This window comes from Vulpes vulpes, chromosome 4 (assembly GCF_048418805.1).
Source record: "Vulpes vulpes isolate BD-2025 chromosome 4, VulVul3, whole genome shotgun sequence".
NCBI lineage: Eukaryota > Metazoa > Chordata > Mammalia > Carnivora > Canidae > Vulpes > Vulpes vulpes.
In genome coordinates, this window is record NC_132783.1 from 48,287,535 (window position 1) to 48,313,818 (window position 26,284).

General features: G+C 35.6%; 1 protein-coding gene across 24 annotated transcripts in view; it reads right to left on the reverse strand.

Annotated features, from left to right (window-relative positions):
* PDLIM5 (PDZ and LIM domain 5) overlaps window positions 1-26,284 on the reverse strand; it is a 212,063-nt gene that overhangs the window by 124,360 nt on the left and 61,419 nt on the right. For all 24 annotated transcript variants that reach the window (XM_072755634.1, XM_072755633.1, XM_072755631.1 and 21 more), the window contains exon 3: window positions 13,781-13,932. In XM_072755634.1, coding sequence (XP_072611735.1) covers window positions 13,781-13,932 — 152 coding nt within the window. The remainder of the gene's footprint in view (window positions 1-13,780; window positions 13,933-26,284) is intronic.

A 26,284-nucleotide genomic window follows, 5' to 3' on the forward strand; every position in this document is an offset into this window, starting at 1 on the left:
CTAACAAATAGTCATTAAAAGAATGAGTACATCAGTTTTACTAACTGGAGAGGAGAAGAAAGAAAAACTAAGCAAAAGGAACAAAGTTTAAAATGAAAGATAAACAACAGAAAGGAAGAAGCGAGACATGGATCAGGACAGCTGCTCCTCAGAAAGTTCCTCAACCAGTTTGGAACTTCCAGCCCTCACCATCAAGGCTCTCACTCCTCCCCCCAACTCTCTTCACACCCAGGCCTCCATTCCTTCCCACTCACTCTTGTGAAATAATCTCCCAACTGGTCTCCCTTCCTTCCTCATCAACATGCCAGATAGTCTGTAATCCTGGCAGGTGACCCCAGGCATTGTTTTCCTCAATTTCCTTATCTTTAAGAGGAGAATAATAATAGCATCCATACCTCACAAAGTTCTCCAAAGGATTAAATAAATTATATGTGAAGCATTTAAAAGAATGCCTAACATAGAGTACCTGCTCAAAAAATACTATTATTATTACTATTATTAAATCTATTATTATTGTATCTCAAAACAATTCTTCAACAATTTCCCATTAACCAAGAACCAAAATTCAAAATTTTACTTATGGCAGCTGAGATTCTTATAATAATCTGAACCCTTTAACCTTCTAATCCTCTCCCACTCTTTTGGCACTGACCTGTAACTTGCCCTGTATGTTAATCATGGAATTACTCTCAGGTAATATCTTTTGTCTCTAGGATCCCAGCAAACTTTCTCACTGCTCTAAATCTAAAAATTCCTTCATTTTCAGAAATTCAAACTTGTGGTGACTGAACAATGCTACTCTGTTCCTTTCTGCCATTATCATTCATGCACTTGTGTGTGTGTGTGTGTGTGTGTGTGTGTGTGTGTGTGTGCTGGGGATGAAAGGGGCTATACCTCAGTATTTTTAAGGTCTCTATGTCCACTGAAACTAATAATGTTTTTCCTATTTCTTTAATATACATATGGTTCACTCAACCTCCAGAGCATGTAATTAGTGAAGGACATTTTGACACTTTAGAGAGAAAAGGAGGGATTTTAAGGCTTTAAAGAAAGAAAGAAATGCAGGAAAATGAACACCTTGAAGGAAGTAGGAGAAAAAGTTAGAGAAAACAGGAAGCATGCTGGCTACTTTAAAAGTGATAGCATAAAAAAAAAAGTGATGGCATTTGGTAAAACCAATTTATTACTAAATCGAGCATATTTCCCACACACAGCGTAAGATACTGATAGGACACCTAAAAAAACACTGTAATCAAAGCACCAAACAGATGGAAGAACAGAGTAGAGCAGGGTAAACAGACACATGGAGTGATTAAGTTGAGCCCATGGGCTAATATCTGTCTCCTTTTTTTCCTCTGCTACACAACTGCAATCCCAGTGTCACCGCTGTCACAGAGTTGTCACTGCAGGTATTCTGAAAACCGATCAAAAAGAAAACCCAAAGCATTCATAGAGACAAATGGTAAATGTGGACTAAGAGTTTTATGGTTGACAGCTGGAGCTGCATCACTCTAAAATGCTACAAATCTAGGAAGTCTGTTCTTTATACATGAACTTGGCCATGCATTTTAATTTAACTGAAAAACTATTTTACAGATAGAGATATTATTAAAGCTGCTTTAATAAATCCAGAGAATGCATATGTTGGAGCTGCTAAAGGAATGAATGAGGTAATATTACTGCCAGAATATTTTGTGAGCTTCTAAAAAAGCAAATTTTTCAGAGCACTGACTTCTTGTTAATATTTTCCATGGAATTTGAAATTACTGGAATATCAAACAAATGTCTCCATAAACGCCTCTTTCTCTGCCTCATATGAAGCAAATTTAATGGTCAAAAATTCTTATTGTGGTGTATTTGGGAGAATAAAATGCACATTTAGACAACAGGCATTATAATAACTATATAATAAGAATATTTTCTTAATTCCTTTATTTAAAGGGACAGTGTGATGTTGTAGAACAATCGTATTAGGAGGGAAACAGACCTGAGCTTGAATTCTGGTTTATTTACATATAAATTGTATGAATTTGAAGTACAGAGCTTACCCTCTCTATATAGTGGGGTGATAATATCTGTCACAATAATTGCTATGAAGATTAAATGACTAAAATATATTAAGCTCCTAGCTCAGTAACTTGTAAAGTTAAGAATTTAAAATGTCAGCTTCTTTAGGGGAGCCTGGGTGACTCATGTTAAGCATCTGACTTTGGATCAGGTCATGATCTCAGGGTCCTGGGATCAGAGCCCCACCTTGAACTCCCTGCTCAGTGGGGAGTCTGCTTCTTTTTTCTCCCTCTGTTACTACTCCTCCTCCTCCCCCTGCTCCTGCTCTCTCTCGCAAATAAATAAAAATCTTTAAAATAAATAAACAGAATAAAATGCTAGCTTCTTTAATATATTTTACTTACCAAATTCCCACTGCGTGCTAAGAAACAAGACTGAAACTGCTTCCCTAGCAACCTTGAAAAAAAAAACTATTATCTAAAGTTCTTGGAAACATGAAAATTGTTATAACCTATTAAGCTTCTTTTAAGGAACAGATAAGAAAGAAACTCTCTTCTGTGTAATACTAAAATAACTTCAACTGTAAATATTATATAGCAATAGAAATTACATGCAAAAAATAAAAAACAGCACACCCAAGTTTCAATAAAGTAGCAATTTGCTTTGATCCCTGGAGGTAATTCTTAGGCTCACTCAGAGCAAACAGGCTTCTCATATGAAAATGAAATATACATGAATATTATAGAATTGGAAAAATCTGGGAAAGTGATGATTGTATATTTCAGTGTGTCAAAGAAATTAAAATTCTATTTTGAAAGAGGTAATTAACTAGCTTATCTTTCAAATACAAAAATACTGTTCTTAGTTTTCAGAAAAATTTGGTAACCAGACATATTCTCAGGATAACAAAAACATTCTGGAATAACAAATAATCCACTATTTCAAAGCAGAGTCTATATAACATAATTCCAGTAAAACAAAAGAATCTGGAAAGTCCCTCATATTCATTGTAACAGTATGAATTACACAGGAAAAGACTGCTATTCAACTTCAGCCAAAAAAGTCAAATAAGGCAGACTCAATTGTAAGAGAGGTTACTGAATTCAGGATTATCATCTATGGATTTTTAGTATAAGACAAAAATAAACTCTTGCTGTATTACTTGAGAAATTAAAATTCATGCATACACAAAAATAGATGAATGAAGGACTATTCTTCTTATGCATTTAAATTGCACAGAAAGAGTGTTAATAAGAGATCGTGGATGGTTTAAAAAAATTATTAGGACTAGTAACATTTAAAAAACCTGTGGATCAGGGTACCTGGGTGCCTTAGTTAGTTAAGCATTCAACTCTTGATTTTGGCTCAGGACATATCTCAGGCTTGTGAGATAGAGCCCTGCAGTGGGCTCTACCCTGGGCATGGAGACTACTTAAGATTCTCTCTCTCCTTCTCTCTGTGCCCCCCTCCCCCACCTTTTCTCCTACTCTCTCTCTCTCAAAAAAAAAAAAAAAAAAAAAAAAAAGAACCTGTGTATAAAGCTGGTTTACTGTGAAAATGCAAGCTTTAAAATACATTAAAGAAAAACTAGGGTGCAAAGTTTGACAGTATAAGTAATCTGCCACATATGTTTTGCACAATCACTCTGGTTTACTTTTCAACTCACATACAGCCCAAGCTATTTCAATCTTTGAGACCTTAATAGCAACAACAGCCACTGGAAACAGTTGGGAATGACTTGAATTTCAATCCTTTCAAAAGCCCTTGATGCTATGGACAAAAATGTTTATTTGGAACCCCAAGCAGACTGCTGCCATTAAATATACAAGAATGACCAGATTGTCACTCTATCTCACTAACAGCTTAAGAATTATTCCTAAATTTATCAGGCGAAAGTAGCAAAAATTACTGCAACTTTAAAAGCAGCATTCTCTACAATGAAAGGCAATAAATATTTTTTGAGTATCTTCTAAGTCACCACACTGTGGTTAGGCACTGGAGTATGTAATAAACAGAATTTCATCTCTGTCCTTCAAGAGTTGGGTGTGATCTTCTTGCCACTTAATCAGTATACACATAATATCTTAGCAATTTCTTTTCATACAAAGAAATATTGTATGAAAATTTCTCACTTTAAAACTTGAAATCAAGCTAATTTCTTTCTTAAAATGATAATGAAGCTTAATTTGGTAGGATCCAATATGGTAGAATCATTATCCTCATCTGCTAATAAGCTGATGTGACCAGGAGAATCTTTTCCGGTTACTCTGCTCCATCAACTGTCCTACTGTGTATGTCTTTCTGTCTCTGTTTCCCTCCCCATCCTCATGCTATCTCCCCTCACACTCACCTTCCCTGGATGTCTCTGCTCAGGACTCTAGCTCTACTTTTAGATGGCTAAAAACGTTTTGTTTTGGCCACTGGTTCCCAGTCTATGAATCACACTCGAAGCAGATGGAGGTAACTGGCACCCAGGTTTAAGTTTTCACAAGTGAGACATGAATTCATCAGTGTAACTAAGCGCTAAACTTAAAGTTGGCCTAAGTCTTGTATATATTTTGATTTTTAAATAAATGTACATTCTTGTACATATATATAGAAAATCTTTTCATTTAAAACTGTAATGTAATACAAAATCTTCAGTTACTAAGAATATAATTATTTCATAATGTGATAGAGGAAACATCGCCCATAAAATATTTGACATTAAAACTAAAAGTCCTGGGACACCTGGGTGGCTCAGCAGTGGAGTGTCTGCCTTCGGCTCAGGGCATGATCCTGGAATCCCAGGATTGAGTCCACATCGGGCTTCCTGCAAGGAGTCTACTTCTCCCTCTGCTTGTGTCTCTGCCTCTCTCTCTCCGTGTGTGTGTGTGTGTGTGTGTGTGTGTGTGTGTGTCATGAATAAATAAATAAAATCTTAAAAAAAATATATTTAAAAAAAGTCCTTATTTAAGGTTAGAAACCAGATCCCCACACAGTGCGCTCCTTGAGGGCAGGTATGAGGGCTTCCTTTTTATCCTTTTATCCTTTTATCAGCACAGCAAGTGTTCCATTAGTCTATGCTAAACAAATGGATCTTAAACATTTCCATCTAAGATCTAGGCCTTATGACTAGGTGCTATGCCTCTGCCACCACCATACCCTGGGGCCATGCTAATTTACTCAACACTATTCACAGTTTGTCTTGAGATATTCACAAATGTGATTCAATAGGTGATTGAGAAGCATGTGGGAGGTTCAGGCAAGGAATGAGTCTTTCTGATCCTGGTAACAGGGTGAATGGTGGGCCTTACGCCAAGATCAGTGCATCAGGCAATTCAAATTGGTGTAAGATCAGTTCTGACTATGTTAAAAAGTGTACGGAATCTGTGAGACATCCAAGTGTGAAGTACTTTCAGTGAGTGATGTGACAGAAGCAGAACATAGGCTCCAGTACGCTGAAGAGCAGGGGGAAGGTGAAAGGAGAACAAAGCATGGGTCCAGCAGACTAACAATCTGGACCATCAGCAGCTCTTCCCTCTTTCCTCATAGTACACCACTACTGTGACTTTAAAAATGACTCTCTAAGTTCTAATTTCTCTCATTTGTCCTGTTTTACATTTCAAGCCTTCATGTAGCCAAGTTACTGCAATACTTGCCTGACCAGTCTCCCTGTCTGTGTGTCTCTCCACCTTCTTCCAAGCAGTCTCACTAAATATTACTCTGAAAATGTCACTTTTGGGGTCAAAATTTTTTAATTTTGTGTCTAGGACACTGCAAAGTACTATTCTCATCTACTTTTCCTTTTATTTGTATCTCTATTTCCAACTGGTCAACATGCTCATCCCAATAGATGCCTGAGGAGTGGCTGCCTTCAAACTACCTCAGAGGGTATTCCTCTAGCTGACACACCCTCCTATCTTGAAAGGCTAGCCCAAGTTTCAGCTTTGAATGGGATGCCTATAGTTCTGTACCACTTCCTGTTTCTTCTTATACCAATGAATAGATACAAATTCCTTAACAGCAAAAATCATAAGTCACTCTCTTTATATCTACACCTTATGGCTGCACCTCATAATGCAAACCTGGAGGAAAAGTCCAAATTTTTAAAATCTGGAACATTATGAGATTTTTCATCTGAACTTAATTAACATTTGTGTTAACAAAAAGTTATAAAAAATGATTTCTAAAAGTAACGTAAAAACACGGTCCAAAAGTTAGTAATTTAACTTGATTTTAATGTTACTCAGGAAATTACAGAGTATCCTAAGTTTGGATGGGAGAGAGGGATCTTAAAAATTCAGTTTTTGTGTCTTTCTGACTTAAGTCACAGTGAAAAGAATTATATCTACACTGCTCCTCTAAGGAGAATAAGAGGAATTAGCAGAATAAATAAAACTAGGTGTGCACTGGTTTCTCTTTGCTGCCATCAATTACTGGTTAAGGCAATAATTTTGAACCGAAGCAGTTGTCAGCTGGCAGTAAGCATGTTTGTATATACTGCACTGTTTTAAAAAGTTTTAATCATAACTGTAAGATCAAAAATCACTGACTTGACTAAAAAAGGCTTTCTTCTAACTTGTAAGATTATCTTTCTTTCTCACAGAACTACCTACCAGACTGCCCTCTCATTTTCTCCATTTCCCTCCAGTCACACCCATTTAGTTGCTAAGAAACAAAATAAATATGGTCTCCAAGAAGTATCTATAGGATAGATACTATATCATGAGGAAAGGAGGAGGAAGAAAGAAAACTTACCTCTACTGTGCCCTTAGTTCTTTACATATGCTAATTCATTTAACCTTTATAAAAGTCCCCAGAAGGCAGTTATTATTATGCTCATAACAAATGGCTAACTGAAATTCAGTCACATTAACTTGCCTAAGATTACATACCTTGAAAGTGGTAAAACTAAGGTTTGCCCCAAGTCTGCCTAATTTCAAAGCCAGTGTTATTACCATTCCCCTTTCTCTTCTGTTTATGACCTTTAAAAAGAAATCTGCAAATACAAACAATTCTACATATTAAAATTTTTCCTTTTTTTTTTTTTTAAAGATTTATTTATTCATGAGACAGAGAGAGAGAAAGGCAGAGAAACAGAAAGAGAAGCCAGCTCTATGCAGGGAGCCCGATGTGGGACTTGATCCTGGGACTCCAGGATCAGGCCTTGGGCCGAAGGCAGGCATTTAACTGCTGAGCCACCCAGGCATCCCTCCAATTCTTTTTCATAGTGAAAAATTTTTTTAAGATTTTATTTATTTATTCATGAGAGACACAGAGAGAGGCAGACACATAGGCGAGAGAGAAGCAGGCTCCATGCAGGGAGCCGGACATGGGACTCGATCCCAGGACTCCAGGATCCCACCCTGGGCAGAAGGCAGGCACTCAACCCCCAAGCCACCCAGGTGTCCCTGTGCAGCTCTAATTGAAAAATAATCCAATTAAATGTCTTCTAATTCACAGAAATTCAAATATCCCAATAGAGAACTGAAAAAAATTTTTTTAATATTTTATTTATTTATTCAGACACAGAGAGACAGAGAGACAGAGAGAGAGAGAGAGAGAGAGAGAGAGGGGCAGAGACACAGGCAAAGGGAGAAACAGGCTCCATTTAGGGAGTCTGACATGATACTCCATCCCGGGTCTCCAGGATCAGGTGCAGGGCTGCAGGCGGCGCTAAACAGCTGCGCCACCAGGGCTGCCCTGAGAACTGAAAATTTTGATTAAAATTTTTTTTTTCTAAAATCCTGCCTCTATGCTATTAGTGAAAGAGCAGAGAGGAACCCATAAAGCTAACAGTAATAAAATGTTAAGCAATCTGTTAAAATGAAACAAAAGATGGCTAATAGCTTCGATCTGGTAGAGCAACTACTTTTTCCTTTTTTCTTATAATTCAGTTAGCCTACTAAATTATTCCAATCTGTCATTCACTAGTAGTAGTTACTGGACTTCTGACAATTTTCTTTGTTGTTTGAAAGATGAGGAAGATGAAGGAGGCAGAAAGAGCGTACATCAGTATTTTTCAAAACTCAATCCTTCTAGATCTTTGACTTCCAATCATAATAACTTATACACTAAATGAAGCCTAAGGAGCAAAAAAAAAAAAAACCATATCATAGATCTGTCACTACCAGTAATATAATATAAAAAACAAGGAAGATTTAAAAAGCTATACATATATATTCTCTGTGATTCTGAGAGGATTAATTTAAAAATATAAAGTAAGGACAAAGATAATACTTTTTATAATTAAATGTTGTTTGAATATTCATCTGACCTACCTTTCACCTTTAAGTCAACAGAATAGTACAAGTCACTTTGTTAACCTGGCACAGTTTAAGATAAGTCCAATGAAGAAAATCCAATTTCCTGATTCTCTCAGCCAAAATAAGCAAACCTAAGTTAGTTTGATCTAACAGCAAGCTCTAGGAAACATATCCATTTACAGCTGAAAAATCAGAACAAGAATCAGAATTTAAGGGAACTTAGAAATCACCCATGACCTCATTTTATAGTCAAGAAAATGAAGTACCAGAAGTTAGTTAACAGTTATTTGACATGGAAGCTTCAGGAAGTAATATTTTGTTGGCTGAAATAGAATTTTTAAAATGATCCACTTTGAGTTGCATAAAAGTATAGGCAAAATGTACTTGATACTTAAAAATGAAAAAAAAAAAAACTGCTATTTGCCTAACTTCCCCAAGAGGAAAAATAATTTGAAATAGAATTTTTCATTGTCTAGTTGTACTCAGAATCAGTTCCAGTTGCAGGAGGGCAATAAAAAAGAAACTTCCAATCCTTTTCTAAGAATAAAAGACAAATTAAAATGAAATTTTCCACACTTCATATTCAGATAACCAAAACACAATCAACTCTTATTTTTTTAAAATATCACAGAGATAATATATTTGCTTTATTAAATGCCCTCAAATTAGACTAGATAGAAAAAAGCTACAAAGCAACCTTAATCATAAGCAACTATCTTTTATCTTTATCTTGCTTTTTCTTATCTAAATCCTATTTTCAGAAATTGAGGTTAGGTCCAAAGAAATCAAGTAAGAGTATATATTATATATTTATTTAATGAATTGATACATATCATTAATACTTAGTACAAAAAATATTCACAAAGCAAAATTGCTGGCAACTTTCATTTTAAAAACAAAAATGACTTTTCTCTTATATTCTCCCCCTGGAGATTCTTGGGTGGAAGTGAGCAAAACTTTGCAAAGGTGGCAACCATCTGGTGTTTCTGACAGTGCTAGAAGGAAAAGGCAGTCCTTTTTGAGAAGCTTGGTCTGCTCCTCCTTCTAGCCCAACCTTTCAATAATGAAGTTGTTTCTCTCCCAGAACCTGCTGTAGATCTGGCCAGGCAGCTACAACTCTTTAAGTCTTTCTCACAATTTTTTTAGGTCCAGGAAGACTTAAATTTGGTTACAAACATTACAGTGACCCACAAGGCCCATCTCAAGCCACTTCCTGCTGCCTCTCGGATCCCACCTCTTACCCTCACAGACACTGCCTTCATTCCCTCTGCTTCTGGCATACTAGACTCCCTGACAAGGCCGCTGTACCATTTCTTCCCTTTGCCTAGGACACACATGACTTACACATCCAATAACTTTCTCACTGAAGCTTTCCTAACCACTCTATTCTAACTTGCAATTCCCCACCCTTGCACTCCCTATCTCCCTTACACACTCTATTTTTCCCCAGTAACACTTACCATCATGTGATATAATATATGCTTTTACTTACTTCTTTATTGTCTATCTCTGCTCACTAAAAGGTCAGCACTGTGAGGCAGAGATTTTTGTCTGTTTTGCTCACTGCATGTCTCCAGCATCTCTAACAGTACTTGGCATATAGTAAAGGCTCAAAAATTACTTATGGAATAAATAAATGATTCCAAGTTTAGGAATTAATTCTGGTATCCATCAAAGATTAATTAAACATTAAGAACACAAAACTATGCAAGATGTTGTTAAATACAGATGGTACAAAAAACATGGTCTTTGCTTTCAAGTATTCTAGCTGGAGAAGCAGAACTAATATACATGGAGTAATTACTTAAATACATAGACAATATTAAGTATGACTATTAACTAATTAGGTTTATTTGTATGATTCATGGAATGTGCCTTGTTATTCCTGGTTATACACCTAGCATATAATTAAATGCTGAATCAAATGGTATAAACTTGTCATACGAGTTCAGAGAAGAAAAAAAAATGAATGTATTGCAAAAGTAAGAAAGGACTATGGGTAGATGATGAGGTTCAACATGGGCTTTGTGGATACAGAGGCTCAACATGGGCTTTGTGGATATAGAGGCATGGGTCAGCAGTGAAGAGGTAAGCTGGCATCTCAGATGAAGTGAATTTTTTAAGAGGACAGCCAGGCAGGTGAGGGACAGTAAGAAACCTATCTTAAGTAAAATGATGTTACTCACTGTGAGTAGTCTGATCTGGGGAGGACAATTTGAGTCTAGATCACAAAGAACCTAATCCTCTGAGCAAATGGACTCAAGTCTGGATGGAATCTCATAGCACATGCTGTACCCAGTCTGAGTGCCCTGGAACCCTTCTACCAGTTTGGTACAGCCAACTTATGAAATGCTAACGGTTCACACCAGCAACTTTCTGTGTAAACAAGAGAAACCATTTCCTACCCCCCACCCTGCATGCACACGCACACACACCCACACACATCCATTTCCAGGAAAACTGGTGGCCAATGACTAACAAATCCAAGAGAGAGGGGGAAAAAGCCTTGTTCCCTTGCCTCAAGGCAAGACAGACTCTATGGCACAATTTTGTCCCCAAGTTACCTCCTGGATCAAGCTGAGGCTAGATAACCCCTGAAACCACATCCTTGCTCATCTCAGTTGCTTCTTCTTCTTAATCCTCCTTCACCCACTTCATTGTAACATTTCAAAGACCTCTCTTGATATATTACTTGTACACGATTTCTACCTCAGGTTCTGTTTCTAGGGAAACTGGACTATGACAAGTCTGTAAAGGAACGTACTACATATTCACAAAGAAAAGTACATGTTTATGAAGAAAAGAGTTACATAGCACAAGTACTGTTGTAGGTCATTCAGTTTGGAAGGAGAATACAAAACAGTCTGGTTGGTAACAGATGGAATAAAGAGGGTAAGGAGACAGGAAATCAATTAAGGATGCTGTTGTCAAATTTAGAAATCAGTGGGAAAAAATATTTGCTTTGATATTACAACTTAGGAAAAGAAGGGACTTAGTATAGGGAAAGATTGAAGCTAACTCTTCACAACTTTGTTCTTTCCTTAAAAGGCAAAAAATATTTCTTCAATAGTACTGTTAATGTTTTGGGTTTTTTGTTTTGTTTTGTTTTGTTTGTTTGTTTGTTTTGAGAGAGAGAGAGAATGCGTGAGCAAGCAGGGGAGACAAGAGGTAAAGGGAAGAACAGAATCTTAAGCAGGCTCCACACACAGCAGACTACAATACAGGACTGGAATATGATGAGGGGTCTGATCTCATGACCTGATCATGACCTGAGCTGAAATCAAGAGTCGATGCTTAATGGACTAAGCCACCTAGGTGCCCCAGTAGTGACTGTCAATGTTATACCATAAATTCTTTTAAATACAAATCTCAGGGGCACCTGGGTGGCTCAATAGTTGAGCATCTGCCTTTGGCTCAGGTCGTGATCCTGGGGTCCTGGGATCGAGTCCCACATTGGTCTCCCCATGGGGAGCCTGCTTTTCCCTTGGCCTATGTCTCTGCCTCTCTCTCTGTGTCTCTCATGAATAAATAAAATCTTTTAAAAGAAATTAAAATAAATAAATGCAAATCTCTTTTCAGGTTGACATTATTTAACACAAGAAGTATTCAAAAGTTGAGAATTACAATGAATAACAACAATAATAACAACTCTTAAATTTGTTCTCATGTTTTGGGCCCTGAATATCTATATTCAGAAATACTGAAGATTAAGCAGTATCTCCAAATATATAAAATGACTTGGTTTGTTAAATCCCATAGTCAGGTAGCTTAAAAGAATCTTTATGAAGGTGAGTAAAAGATTACTTAAATTGGAAATGCATGCAAACAAGGTAACATCTGGTTTTCATCTGTTCTTATGGGACCCAGAAGTATTTTCAAAAGAAAATAAGATACTGGGTCCTGGGTCATAACATGTGCAGCACAATGTGAAAATAGGTATGCTGATATGAAAGAAATGATACACAACCCAGCAAAAGAGCTTATACTTTAAATAAACTCTCAACTTTAGGATTTGAGAAACAGCCCATCGTCATCATCTATATTTATTTTATTTTGTTAATATCTCAAATTACGCTTCTTGACTTCATGGTACCCTTTCAAAATTCATATTTAGTAAAAACGACTATAAATAAAAATGACTACTTTTCATTTAGTTAGTAACAATAATTTTGTGTTAAAAGTCTCAGTACTTAGAACATAATGGACATTAAAAAAACAGAACTTTTTAGTAAGGTTATTTTTTTCTTATTGACTACTTTATATGCATTAAAATGTATATCTAACAGCTATCAAAATTTAAATACAAATAACCTTTGAACAAACAGTCCCACTGATAGGAATTTCTCCCACACACAAAAAAAAGGGGGAGGGTGGGAGGGGCTGCTTACATCAAAGTAATTCTGTAAGTCTAAGTTCATAAAACTTTCTCCTACTCCATTTTAAGACCAAATTGACACTCTTCCAGACAAGTACATATAGCTTACCCTGTATATATCTTTTAAATAGTCCCAGGAGAGGCTCCAAGAAAAAAAAAAAAGGTTCCATAGCCAAATACATTTGGTACTACATATGTTATCCCCCTCTTAAAAATTAACAAAATACACAATAACTTACAGAAGCCTCCAGGATATTTTGGGGGGGAAATGGTGTTTTCCAGATTTTATAGAAATAGAACACTTTTGCAATCATCAAAAACAAGACTTATTTAAAGCCTTCCATACCCAGCTGATAAATGATAGATACTTGCCTTATAAACCTTAAAGGTTGAGAGCTATCAGTGAGACACCCTCTCCCCACTCCCTTTCACCTCCCTTCCCCCCTTGGCCCAAGATACTGCAGTAATTATAACATTATAATTCATAATAATCATAGGGAACTTACTAAAATATACTTCTTGGTCCTTTCAGATAACTTTTGATTTCTAACAGTATTTTTAGCAAGCAATCCACATGATTTCAAGGCAAGTGAAATGCTGAAATGCTCAAAATGCCTGATACAGTATAGTCAATGAGATGATTAGCTATGCTACAACTGAGGCTAGAGTAACTTTAAAAAACAAAAACAGTAAATTCAGAAAATCTGTATTTCAAATGAGTATATTAAAATTACATTTTTCAACCCAGGAAAAAAAAGGGCAAAAGACATACTAAGAAAAGCCAAAATTATCTTAAAAGAATACCCTCTAATATACTACCCAGAATATTAAAGCCAAGGGTTTTACCCTATTATAAGAATTTTTAGCCTGCACTGTATTGAGACATCTCAGGAATTCTTAGATTTTTCTAAAATTATATATATAATTTGTATGAGTACATGAATGCATGTCTTTTTATGCGGAAATAATCCATAGGTTTCACCAGTTTTTCATACTGCTCAATTACTCCATTTAAAAGCCATTTCATTTTTTATTTATCTACCTGAAACAATGGTAGTAGAAACTTCTTAATTAACAAGACAAATCAGATACACAAAAACACACTCCTCAGCATTGTTTCTCTCTCAGAGGCAAACAAAATGCAAGTTACCTTTGCAGAGTCATATTCAAAGAGCCTGTACAACCCTTAATCTTGTTCTGGGCTTCAAGATGAGTCATTCCATGTGCACTTATTCCATCAATGCTGAGAACCACATCGCCTATTCTTACATTTGCCTGGGATGCTTTGCCGCCATCTTTCAGCTGTAATAAATACATTTCATTAGGAGTGTCACTCTTTAGAAAACAGAGAATAACAAACACAGATGAAAATTATGCTTCTGCTGTATCAAGTGTATTAATATACTTTTAGACAAAATAATAAAAAGTCATCTTGGTTTAACAAGTAAAGTCAAAATTCAAGTGACTTTCATGTTTATTTCCTTAAATTCTTATTTGCTCTCTAAAAAACTAAAAGAATTTTCTGAAAAAGTTCCCTGGTAATTTCTCCATTCTTTTATTGTGTAACAGTAGCGTGAGATTGTTATGAATGAGGAAGAGAAGTAACCAAGGAAATTACATTTTAGAATCTGTAAAATTCTTTAAACAACTGTATTTTTGTTTTAGCACAAAGAATATTACAGAGGATCTATTGAACAATCCTTCCCGTTAAGCCCAATTCCTACCAAGTGTTTGGGGTCCTGAATTCTTTTAGATCACAGGCCCAAACATATTTTACATTAGATGTGCTTCCTGCTCAAGACATTTAGTAGGAGAGAATGGAAGACAGTTGTGTCTGAGACTGTCAGACTTTTTTGTGTATCACAATCTCCAATCTTTCCTCTCTTCTCTAAAAACTTTTCTATGTCTTCACATAACTTAGTTTGATCTCCTTAAAAGTTCATGTGTATCTATTTCATTGCTCCAAAAGAAGCAAATATAAAATAATAGTAAAATGAAAGATGATGTAATTTTAACACATACCTAGAAACACGGAAAAAGTACAAATCAAAAGAAACCATTCTAGGGATCCCTGGGTGGCGCAGCGGTTTGGCGCCTGCCTTTGGCCCAGGGCGCGATCCTGGAGACCCGGGATCTAATCCCACATCGGGCTCCTGGTGCATGGAGCCTGCTTCTCCCTCTGCCTGTGTCTCTGCCTCTCTCTCTCTCTCTGTGACTATCATAAGTAAATAAAAATTAAAAAAAAAAAAACAAAAGAAACCATTCTAATTCAAATGATAAGCTAGGAATTCAGTAAGTACAAGTAGGTAACACTGAATATTGGATTGTTAGAACACAGGTGAGACTTCACCCAAAAAAAAGAAAGAAAGAAAATAACCAATATTCCTCAAATACTAAAAGATTTTATACAGTTTCTCTTTGGAATGATGAAAAAATTCTGGAAGTGGACAGCAGTGATGGTTGTACAACACTGTAACTGTACTTATTGCAAGTGAATTGTACACTTAAAAATGGTTAAAATGATTAACTTTTATGATTACCACAATTTTTTAAAAAATGAAAAAAAAAAAGGGATGCCCGAGTGGCTCAGCAGTTGGGTGTCTGCCTTCGGCCCAGGGCGTGAACCTGGAGTCCCGGGATCGAGTCCCACATCAGGCTCCCCACAGGGAGCCTGCTTCTCCCTCTGCCTGTGTCTCTGCCTCTCTCTCTCTCTCTTTCTTGTCTCTCATGAATAAATAAATAAAATCTTAAAAAAAAAATGAAAAAAAAAAACCCTAAATATTTTAGAGAACATTGTGCTAAAATTACCTCCTGATTATATCCCTCAGCAAATTAAACAAGAACCAAGTACTGGAATTCACAACTTGGAAGCAAAGCAATAAATATAATAGCATATGTTCACTTAGGTTAGGTTTTGATTATCATCAGCTGTCAAACCCTTTCCTTAAAAATAATGATCGAGACAGACCAATATTAGTATACGAGAACAAGTATCTGGATCTAAAATCAAGAAAATAGTAGTGAAGGTTAGATTCATTGAGAAAGGGCCCATGTCTGTGCTCCTCTCTACTTTACCCTAATGCTACAAGTGTGCCTAGCATACTACAGACCTTCATGGAATATATACTGAATGAATGAATGCCACATATTTATTATTATTATTATTATTATTATTATTATTATTATTATTATTTAAAGATTTCATTTATTTATTCATGAGAGACACAGAGAGAGAGGCAGACACACAGGCAGAGGGAGAAGCAGGCTCCATGCAGGGAGCCCAACCTGGGACTTGATCCCAGAACTCCAGGATCACACCCTGAGCCAAAGACAGACACTCAACCACTGAGCCATCCAGGTATCCCATGTATTTATTATTTAATAGTGGCAATGGTTTGTTTTAAATTATGAAATTAGGGGGGGGGCACCTAGCTGGCTCAGTCGGTAGAGCATGCAACTCTTGATCTCAGGATTGTGAGTTCGAGCCCCATGCTGGGTATGGAGCTTACTTCATTAAAAAATAAATTAAATAAAATAAATTGTGATATTAGGAAAAACTAAAATTTTACATAATTAGAAATTTATTCCATTTTAAAACACAACTATCAAGTGACTAAATTCTTGAAATTAGTAAGAAAAAATACTTGAGCAAAGCTATATAAAACCTCACAGACATGAAGTGTTAAAAAAGATTCTAAAACTTTCAAATGAAATATTCTCTATCACATACATAGTGTATCATGATTTTGTTTTCATCTTTACACTAATAGAAATAATCCTCTCAGCTGCTGCCAAGAGATTTAAGAGTAAAAAAATTAGAATGTGGACACTAAACAAAATTTCCAGAGTAACAAAACAGATCAAAATTTAACTCACGGCAAACTTATCAATATAGTTATATCATATATGCATACATGTACACATATACACACCTTTTATTATATATCATATGATTGACAAAGTACTTCCAAAATTCAACAAAAATTAAATGGACTAGATTTCAGAATCACAGGATGAAGAAAAAAATAAAATAGAACTTTATTAAGCATATTTTAAAATACTATAAAGGCAGATATATTTATTAAAATATGAAAGCTGTGGGGGGTAGGGAAAAAGTCTTTAAAAACAGTATAACTACATTAAGGGATACAGTTTTACTACATTAAGTAACAGGTGAACTGTCTTTTAATAAGCAGTATTTCTTTTTATGACTTTAAATATAAAGAAACCACTTAATAGCAGAATATGAACTGTCCTTCCCAAATGCACCGAACTAAACTGTTAAAATTGTGAAGGATATTTACAAAGAGAACTGTTCCTAAAATCCAGCAGTGCTGGATTTTATAAATGGGACTTATTTATAAGGATGTTATAATGATTGTGTGAGGTAAGAGCTCAATAGACATTAACTATTATTTCCTTGACTTCAGATTATTAACCTGAGAAATGTACAGGCTATACTAAATTATCTTAAAGGTCCCTTCCAGTTTTAAAAGTTTATCTATCTGGGGTACCTGCGTAGCTCAGTCAGTTGAGCATTCAACTCTTCGGTTTCAGCTCAGGTCCTGATCCCCGGGTCCTGGGACGGAGCCCCTTGCCAGGGTCCATTCTCAGTGGGGAGTCTGTTTGAGATTCTCCCTCTGCCCCTCCCCCTGCTCACTTTCTCTCTCAAATAAATAAATCTTTAAAAAACAAAATAAAAGTTTACCTATGGGCTATGTGCACAAAGGTATAGATCTAATCCTAAAAGAAGAGTTAAGTTTGAACGATTTCATTGGTTGAGCAAAGGAAAATCTATTCCCTTCCAAACTGAGCAAATGAATTGAAATTTGAATCCTGGTAATGAGAGAAGCTATCAAATAATTTATCCTAGATTTTATTTTAGCCAAGAAAGGAAGTCAAGCACTAAAATAAATAGAGATAGATAGATAGAGACAACCAGAAATAGAACACAGCTAAATTACCTCACAATTTCTCACATAAGGTAGCCTTAAAATAGAAACACTGAAACCTATGCACATTTCCTCTAAATGTACTCAACAAAAGCAATTTAAATACTCTCAACCAGTAGTAATATAAAGATAATGAACAATGTAGAAAGAAAACAATCTGATCAAATCCAATGTCACAACTAGGTAAAACTTTTCTTACTCCTATGTTCCAGCTGCCTACTAGATTCTAAAATCCCATGATCTCAAGATGTTCAAATCCAACTTCTTAGAAGTATCTATCCCTTTTGGAATGCTTTTACTCTAACTGCCACCCTTATTTTTAAATGGTGGAACATAGAAACCCTATAGCCCCTGTGAATTCTGCTTCTACCATCTAGGGAAATTACCAAATTGTGCCTATCCTTCCATTCCTTTCCCATACTTGTCCAAACTCTGAACATCTGTCACCTTGACTTTGCCTACTACCTACAAGAGTTTCCTAAAGACCTCCCTACCATCAAACTCTTCATATTCCTCCCCTTTTCCTCAATCTTCACATTTCCATAATGGTGGCCCTATTACCACTTCATACTGGAGAGTCCCAATCATGTCAACTATTTATAAAAGAGGGTGAAAAAACTTCAAATATCTTCTTGCTTCCTACAATTTAGAAAAAAGCTAAAGCCTGAATTATGAATCATCTATAACTTGTTACAGTCAGAGATCATGTTTTAGAATTTGTTCTTCTCCAAGAGCCTTGAATATTGTAGATATTAGAAAAATATCTATTTAAACTATAGTAAATAAGAAATCAATATATCACACATCAGTTTACTATGCTAAATTCTAGTAGAATATATTTAATTCACCAAAGAGAAAAATGGATCTAATCTGAATATGAGAATCTTTGATGAATTAGGCTGAACTGATCTAAGTAAGGTCAAAACTCAAACCACATTTCTAATAGAACAAAGTAAATTCATTTTGGATAATAGTTAGTGATATATCTTTCCCAGGATCTTCAAAGAAATATCACAATCTTCTTAATATCCTTATCTAACAAGTGTTAGGAAGAACTTGATTATGGGGCAGCTGGGTGGCTCAGTCAGTTCAGCATCGAACTCTTGATTTCAGTTCTGGTCATGATCTCAGGACCATGGACCTGGTTAAGATTCTCTCTCTATCCCCCTGCCCCTCTCTGCCCCTAGCTCATCCTCTCTCTCTATCATAAATAAATAAACAAGAGCTTAATTGTATTTATTAATCACAACTTTTTCTCAATGATCAGAAATGGAGGGCAGCCCGGGTGGCTCAGTGGTTTGGCACCGCCTTCAGCCCAGGCCGTGATTCTGGGGACCCGGGATCAAGTCCCACGTCAGGCTCCCTGCATGGAGCCTGCTTCTCCCTCTGCTTCTGTCTCTGCCTCTCCCTGTGTCTCTTGTGAATAAATAAATAAAGTCTTAAAAAAAAAAAAGAAATGGAAACAAATGTCCATCACCATCTATCCAATCTTTCATATTATTTAAACTGTCAAACAAATTCCTTTTTGTCTATAGTTTTTTGAGGACAGTAATACTAATCATCTTGCGTTTTTAATATTAACATCTTTTCTAAATCTCTAACCATCTTTAGTATGTGATACTTAGGTTTTTCTATTCACACAATTTAAAGACCATGAAGAGCCTGAACTAATGCTGTATGTATAATATGTATAGTGGGAAAGGCCCAATGCACAGAAACAAATTTAACACTTGTTAAATCCTATGAGCTTCATTTACCCGAGAACCACCTCCTCAAGCCATCCACTCATTAGAAAGATAAATGTTTTTCTTCCCCCCTAAATTGGGTAGGATGTCACATTATTATGAATTGTTAGCAGCTAAGGAAAAACTACAAGGTCACTCATTATTTGCACAGTTCATTTTTTCTTTGTTTTTCCAAGTCTGAATAGCTTGCATTCATTTGAAAGAATAATCTTTCTGTCATCAGTAAATCTTGTACATATTATATGACAGTCATAAGTGTATGTGTATTTCATAAATGTACAATGTGTAAGAAGAAAGCAGTAGTGGGAGGCTCCTGTGTCAAGCTCAGCATAAATCAAACTAATCACAAGCAAATGCTTCCCCTTTGATCCTGAGATGTACTTTTTATTACTGTTGTCCAATATTCCTTAAACTTAATTGTAGCTATATGTTTCTTTAAAAACACCACTTTCAAAAAAATAAAAATAAAAAAATAAAAAATAAAAACACTGCTTTGCGGTCTCAAGTTGCAAGCGTACGTGGCTGTACATGTTGGAACTACTTCTGAGCTTCTGTTTACAGATGCAGAAATGAAGGTAAATCAGGACAACTATATCCTCTTCAAGAGAATGGTATCTCTACTGAGCCTCCTTATTAATCAAGATGAAACAGGCTCTACTATCAATCACCTATACTTGGACTAAAACCTCTATGGATTCATTTTAACCCTTTATCTGCAATTACAGATGACAGGAAGTTTTCTCTTGAAAAGGAAGTCCAGTCTTCAGTAAGCAGATGGGTAGACTCTGTGTGTGTGTGTGTGTGTGTGTGTGTGTGTGTGTATAGTGTATAGTTATGGGAAAGGATGAAAGGCACCACCAGCTTGGGCATTCTCCATCTTACTTTAACCAGGAAATACCCAAAGATAAAGTATCTTCACTCATTTTAGAGGAGAAGCTCTTCTCATGTATTTTTCTATCCTGAGAAACAAATGACCCAGAAAAAGTAATTAGGACTATTTACTGAGCAACAATAGTAAACAAGCAACTATGAGATACCCTTTATCTTTCTTAGCCATTATCAGGTAGTTTTAGTCCATGTTACAGATAGAAAAAGTGAGCTTCAAAGGGACTGCCTATGTCCATACAGCAAATAAGAACACAGTATAGAGCACAGGCTTTGTTATCAGGCAAACATGAGTTCATATTCATGTTCGGCCATTTATTGGTTCTGTGACATGAATTTATTAGACCTCTGTAAGCTTCGTTTATCTCTCATTAAAAAGAAGACTACTATTCCACCTGCCTCACAGAACATTCAAGCAGATAAATAAAACACTAGCATAGTACATACCGCACAATGCAAGATAAATGTTCACTATTATCATTATTATACCATGCCACCAATTCACATAGGCTGGACGCCTGTTTCAAGGACATACAGGGCAGAGAAGACAGCTTTTCAAACTGATCAGTCAGACCTTCTGGCTTCTCTTTTCCTCCATAAGTAAAGACAAAATATCCTTTCTTCATTCACTCTATTCCTTTAGCTTCTCTAAGCTTAAAGTTTTCCTTTATACAGCAAGAGAGCTAGATACATCACAGGATCAGAACCAGCTTGCCATGTTCTCTTTCTCTGCTTACCACTATCAAATTCTGAATTTTCCAAACTCCATTCTCAGAGGATGGTGATCTCACATGACTGCTTCCCAGATCAGGTGTTGCCATTGTACCAAGAGCACAAAGAATAAGAATCAATAAGATAATATTGGGGAAGAAGCCTTGAAATGGGGGTTAACAAATGACAGGAAGGAAAGAAAACACACAGCAAAAGGAACGAAAAAGGGCACTGGCACAGAGAGTAGAATAGGAAACCACGATTATGAGAGAAGAAAGGGCCATGAAGTATCTGAGGTTTGGTAAACTAGATCTAGGCCTTATCTCTGGGTCTATTGTACATCCAGGGGCACATGCATAAGATAATATTTAAAGTGAACAGAACATCAAAATAAGAATTAATTATGGGAGATTTTATACTTTGAGTTGAATAAAATAACCTAATGACTATTAATAACTATGATTTAGAGCCAATTAACTCACAGTAATACTAATGTGTACCATTAAACGTGTCATTAACTTTATTGTACTCAAATAAAATTTATAACTAAACTTCTCCTAAATGCTTAGCCTCCATGCAAATGTGTGGTTCCAGAAGCATTTCTTCTTAAAACTTTTTTAAAAATATATATATACATTTTATTTGAGAGAGGGAGCACATGCACAAGTGTGGGGAGGGACAGAGGGACAAGCAGCCTGACATAGGGCTCAATCCCAGGACTCTGAATTGAAGTCAGACACTTAATCAACTGAGCCACCAAGCACCCCTCTTCTTAAAACTTTTTAACATGAGAGAAAAGTAGCACTACATCTTTATAAAATTGCATTAAAAATATAAGTATCTCAGAGCATGCCACTTAAACAAAAATCTCAAAAAATGCACTAAATAGAACACTTATCTTAACCACAAAGAAGTATGCTATTTGGGATTCATCAGAAGTTAGAGATACACCTGTTAGACTAACCCTTTCCTGTAGCTATTACCTCTTGAAAGCAAGCATAACACAGAAACAAAATAATCACAGAATGCATAGCAAAAAAACAAAATAAATGAAATCATTATAGAGCTCTCACTTTTAAAAATTAAAATCCAATATGGTGGATATCATTTAAATAAATTTAACTGCCTAAGATTTCTCTTAAAAATGAGCATTTAGGGGCACTGGGGTGACTTAGTTGGTTATGTGGCCAATTCTTGATTTCGGTCAAGTCATGATCTCAGAGTTTTAAAACTGAGCCCTGCTTTGGGCTCTGCACTGGGCATGGAGCTGGTTAGGGTTCTCTCTCTCTCTCTCTCTTTCTCCACCTTCCTCTGCCTCACCTCACCCTATCTCTTTAAAAAAAAAAAAGAGCATTTAATATAGCTACTATATTGCCCTAAGCTTTCTCAAAAAGAGGCAAAATGTCTAACCACAGTAGTGACTGCAACACTGTCTTAGAATTCTCTAATGAAACGTATCCTTCCAAATCATAGGGAATTCCCAATATACATACAAAAACCTACATGAGCCTTTCCTTGGAAATAAGCCAGCAGTTACAAACCTCAGAAAATAGATGTCAGCAATAGAAACGATTTACTGAAGATATATATGACCAAGTATATTACAGAGATCACTTTATAAAATAGATAACACCATTTCAATAATCAGATGTTTATTATGAACAATTTATGCTGGTTCAAAAAATTACTTTGGTAGTTATCCTGTTATATTCTATGGGCAACAAGCAGGAGACAGGTACCTATATCATGCACCACAACCAACATGCAAGTTTTCAACCTCTGCATATTTTCAACAAATATGGAATGCTTGGAAATGTATGACCCTAACACCATGGGTATGACAAGAATGCCCTCAGACTTATTAAATGTAAAAAAGGAATATATAAATATGACAGCTATAGAAAGAAACACTACCAGAAGTTTCCCATGTCCGAAAACCCTGGGAACTAAACCATGGGAAAATAAAAGATGCTATTTTTCTAACAGTGATTTACCAAAATTTGGATAAATATACTAATAAAATTGTATCAATCTAACCAATAGGATTTTCTGGAAGCAGAGAAAAGCACTAAGGAAAGTCTTATTTTGAAAAACTCCTAAGTATTGGGAAATCTTTAATTTTGCTTTAAAAACATACTTTCTAGCACCTATTGTAGGTTAAAACATTTAAATCCAGGCTTACGAGTCTCTGGTTGCAAGTCTCCAGGTATTTATCTCTCACATACTTCCCAGAATACCACGGATGTGGCTTTTGCACTGCTACCCCTCAAAAAAACATAAGAATGTATGAGAATTATTCCAAAATAGGGAACTCACAGAACTTGTTTTCCTGACAATGAGTATTACTTAATCGTCAACCAAATATCACAAATAAACAAAAGTAGCAGAGTTTTTAACCATTAAAGTGAGAAGTAAAGAATATTTGAAAAGTACTAAATTTTTCTCAAACGTATCCTTTAAGTCTTTTTATCAAATCCTAATATATTTACCATCACTCCAGTACTTGTTAATCTGCCTTACAATATAAAGTTGTTTTGTCATGCATTATCTATTCTTAGATAGTGTTGGCACTTCAATCAGCCTGTAGATGCTACTCAACTACATATAAAAAGCGAATCTCTGCCTTGGATGTTTAATGTGAACATGTATGCCCCTTTAAAATTTGAGGCTACTTTGGATTCATTTTAATACTCTTTCCTGTGGGGAAAAAAATGATCTGGCTTTTGTATATTAGAATGGTAACATAAAACAATCACTGATGTCTCTCCGTGAGTAAATATGTAAACTCCTGACCCATGTGAGTAGTGGTTACTTTAACTATGGGCCTTATTTTAACTATGGTTCAAACTGTAATCAATTTTACCCAAAAGTCTGAGAATACACCTTATTTGGTAGCAATGAAGAGAATACCTCAAAGTATGTGTCATTATGCCTCACAAAACCAAAGCAAAATAAGAGGGTGATTATGCCTTCTCTTTCCTTATGTAGCCTCTGAGCTACCTAGTTCAAACACAAGGCTTGTTAATACTGTTTGTTCTAGGGGCACCTGGATAGCTCAGTCAGTTAAGTGTCTGCCTTCGACTCAGGTTGTCTTCTTGGGGTCCTGGGATGGAGCCCTGCATTGGGCAACCTGCTCAGCAGGAAGCCTGCTTCACCCTGTCCTCCCTGCTTGTGCTTTCTCACTAGCTATCTCTGTCTCTCTCAAATAAATAGTAAAATCTAAAAAAAAAAAAAAAGTTGTTTGTTCTAGACTCTAAATCTCTTTTCCATGATGAGTCCTTCTTTACTGAAATAATGTCTTTATTCTTCTTTATCAGCATCCTAATAAAATAGAAACATGCCTTCTTAAATTGTAATTCACTATTAAAACACCACATAACAGTTTTATTTTATAGCTAATCCATACGTGTTTAAGCCCAGATATTTAATGTGCTTTGTAGTTAATGTGTGAATATAATTAATTCTACCAGTAACGTGAAAGTACGGTGGTTTAATTTAAAAAAAAAAAAAAACACATACAAACATCTCTAAATCAAACAAATTTGTTAATTACAGAGAAATTTGTGTTTCTATATAGTCCACTTTATAATAATAAGGAAAATGGTAATAAATGTCACAGGTAACTATAAAGGTTAAAAATGAATCGGTCAACTCTAGTTTACCTAAGAACAGATTAACGCTGAAATTCAACCTTCCCTCCTTACTAGTATGAGATGAATTCCCTAAAATTATATGCAAATTGTATACAACTATACATGTATTTTCCATTAAGTAAGTTCATAGCTTTCCCCAAATTCTCAAAGGCATCTATGACAAAAAAAAATGTTAAGAATGAATGATTTAATGAAATCTTAGAACAGTGTTTCTCAAAGTGTGGTTCCTAAACTACCAGTGGTAGCATACTTTTATGAGAGGGAAAAAATTCACCAGCCCTTCAAAACCCACAAGCTAAAGATGTTTCAAAACAAAACAAAATGCATTAGCATCGTGAAAACTTAAGAATTCAAAGCAGAAAGAAAAAGAATTCAAAGTAGAGTTAATATTTACTTAATGTGGTACAAAATTATGACTTCACATGCTAATGGCAGGTAAGTATTAAAGCAAGGACTCACTTTTTAAAAATTCCTATAATCTTCATAATGTAAATCACTAATATTTAATAAGGGCCTATTCCATTAAGGCACTGCATTTGATACTAAATTCAGAGAAAGGTATAAAGAACTGGAATAGCCCTATCCCTCATCTACTATTTAACTTGTCACATGTGTATGTAACTTTCCATAAAGTGGTACTCCTCAAATGATCTGTGGTGAAAGACACTATCTTTGAGGAAAACGTTTTCCCCCAATCTGCCTTATACCAATTTTTCTGTAATCTATAATAAAGATATATTACTGGAAAACAAAATGTAAAGAAACCATACAAAATATAAGACCAAATTTCTTATCATCAGATTCAATAGACAAACTATAAAATTACTGTCAAACTACAAAAGTTTCTAAATACTTATTCTTCATTTCTGTCCTTATTTCATCTCAATCTGTAACCAACAGTTTGCTGGTCTGCAGACCAGAAGGATTTTCTTCTAGGCAATGACTGTATCTTTAATGTCTCTTTAAATATATCATACAGGACTTAAAAATAACACACAATAGGGCAGCCCTAGTGGCGCAGCGGTTTAGCGCTGCCTGCAGCCTGGGGTGTGATCCTGGAGACCTGGGATCGAGTCCCACATCGGGCTTCCTGCATGGAGCCTGCTTCTTCCTCTGCCTGTGTCTCTGCCTCACTCTCTCTCTAAATAAATAAATAAATAAATCTTTAAAAAAATAAAAATAAAAAAATAACACACAATAAACATTTAATGAATTATCATACTGGAAATAAATGGCATTTAGCCAACTGACTATTGTTTAGTAATTTATTTTATTTCCAATTTTCTTTGCTTTTATGTTACACATAAAACGATGAATAATATTATCAATTTATTTTGACATAAAGATCTGACTTTTTCTTTAGGAATCATTCCTAAAAAGGTATGTACATTTAAATTTTTGATCCATGACACTAGAATGCCAGCAAGAATATTTGCAACTATTTATAATTCTGCAAACTATGCATGAATATGTGTTATCCATACTCTTACAACTCTTAGTATTACAAAAGAAACCTGAGGGTAACTTTAACTCTACCACGAATAAATCCTGTGACCTTGGGCAAACCATTCATATCTCCAGCCTCATTCCACTCGGAGGAACAGCTGGACCAAATGTCCTAGGGTCTCTTTCAACTCTAAACCATAATAAATATTTACACAGGCTACCATCTCTCATTAGCCTAAGCAGTCATTACAATTAGTATCCA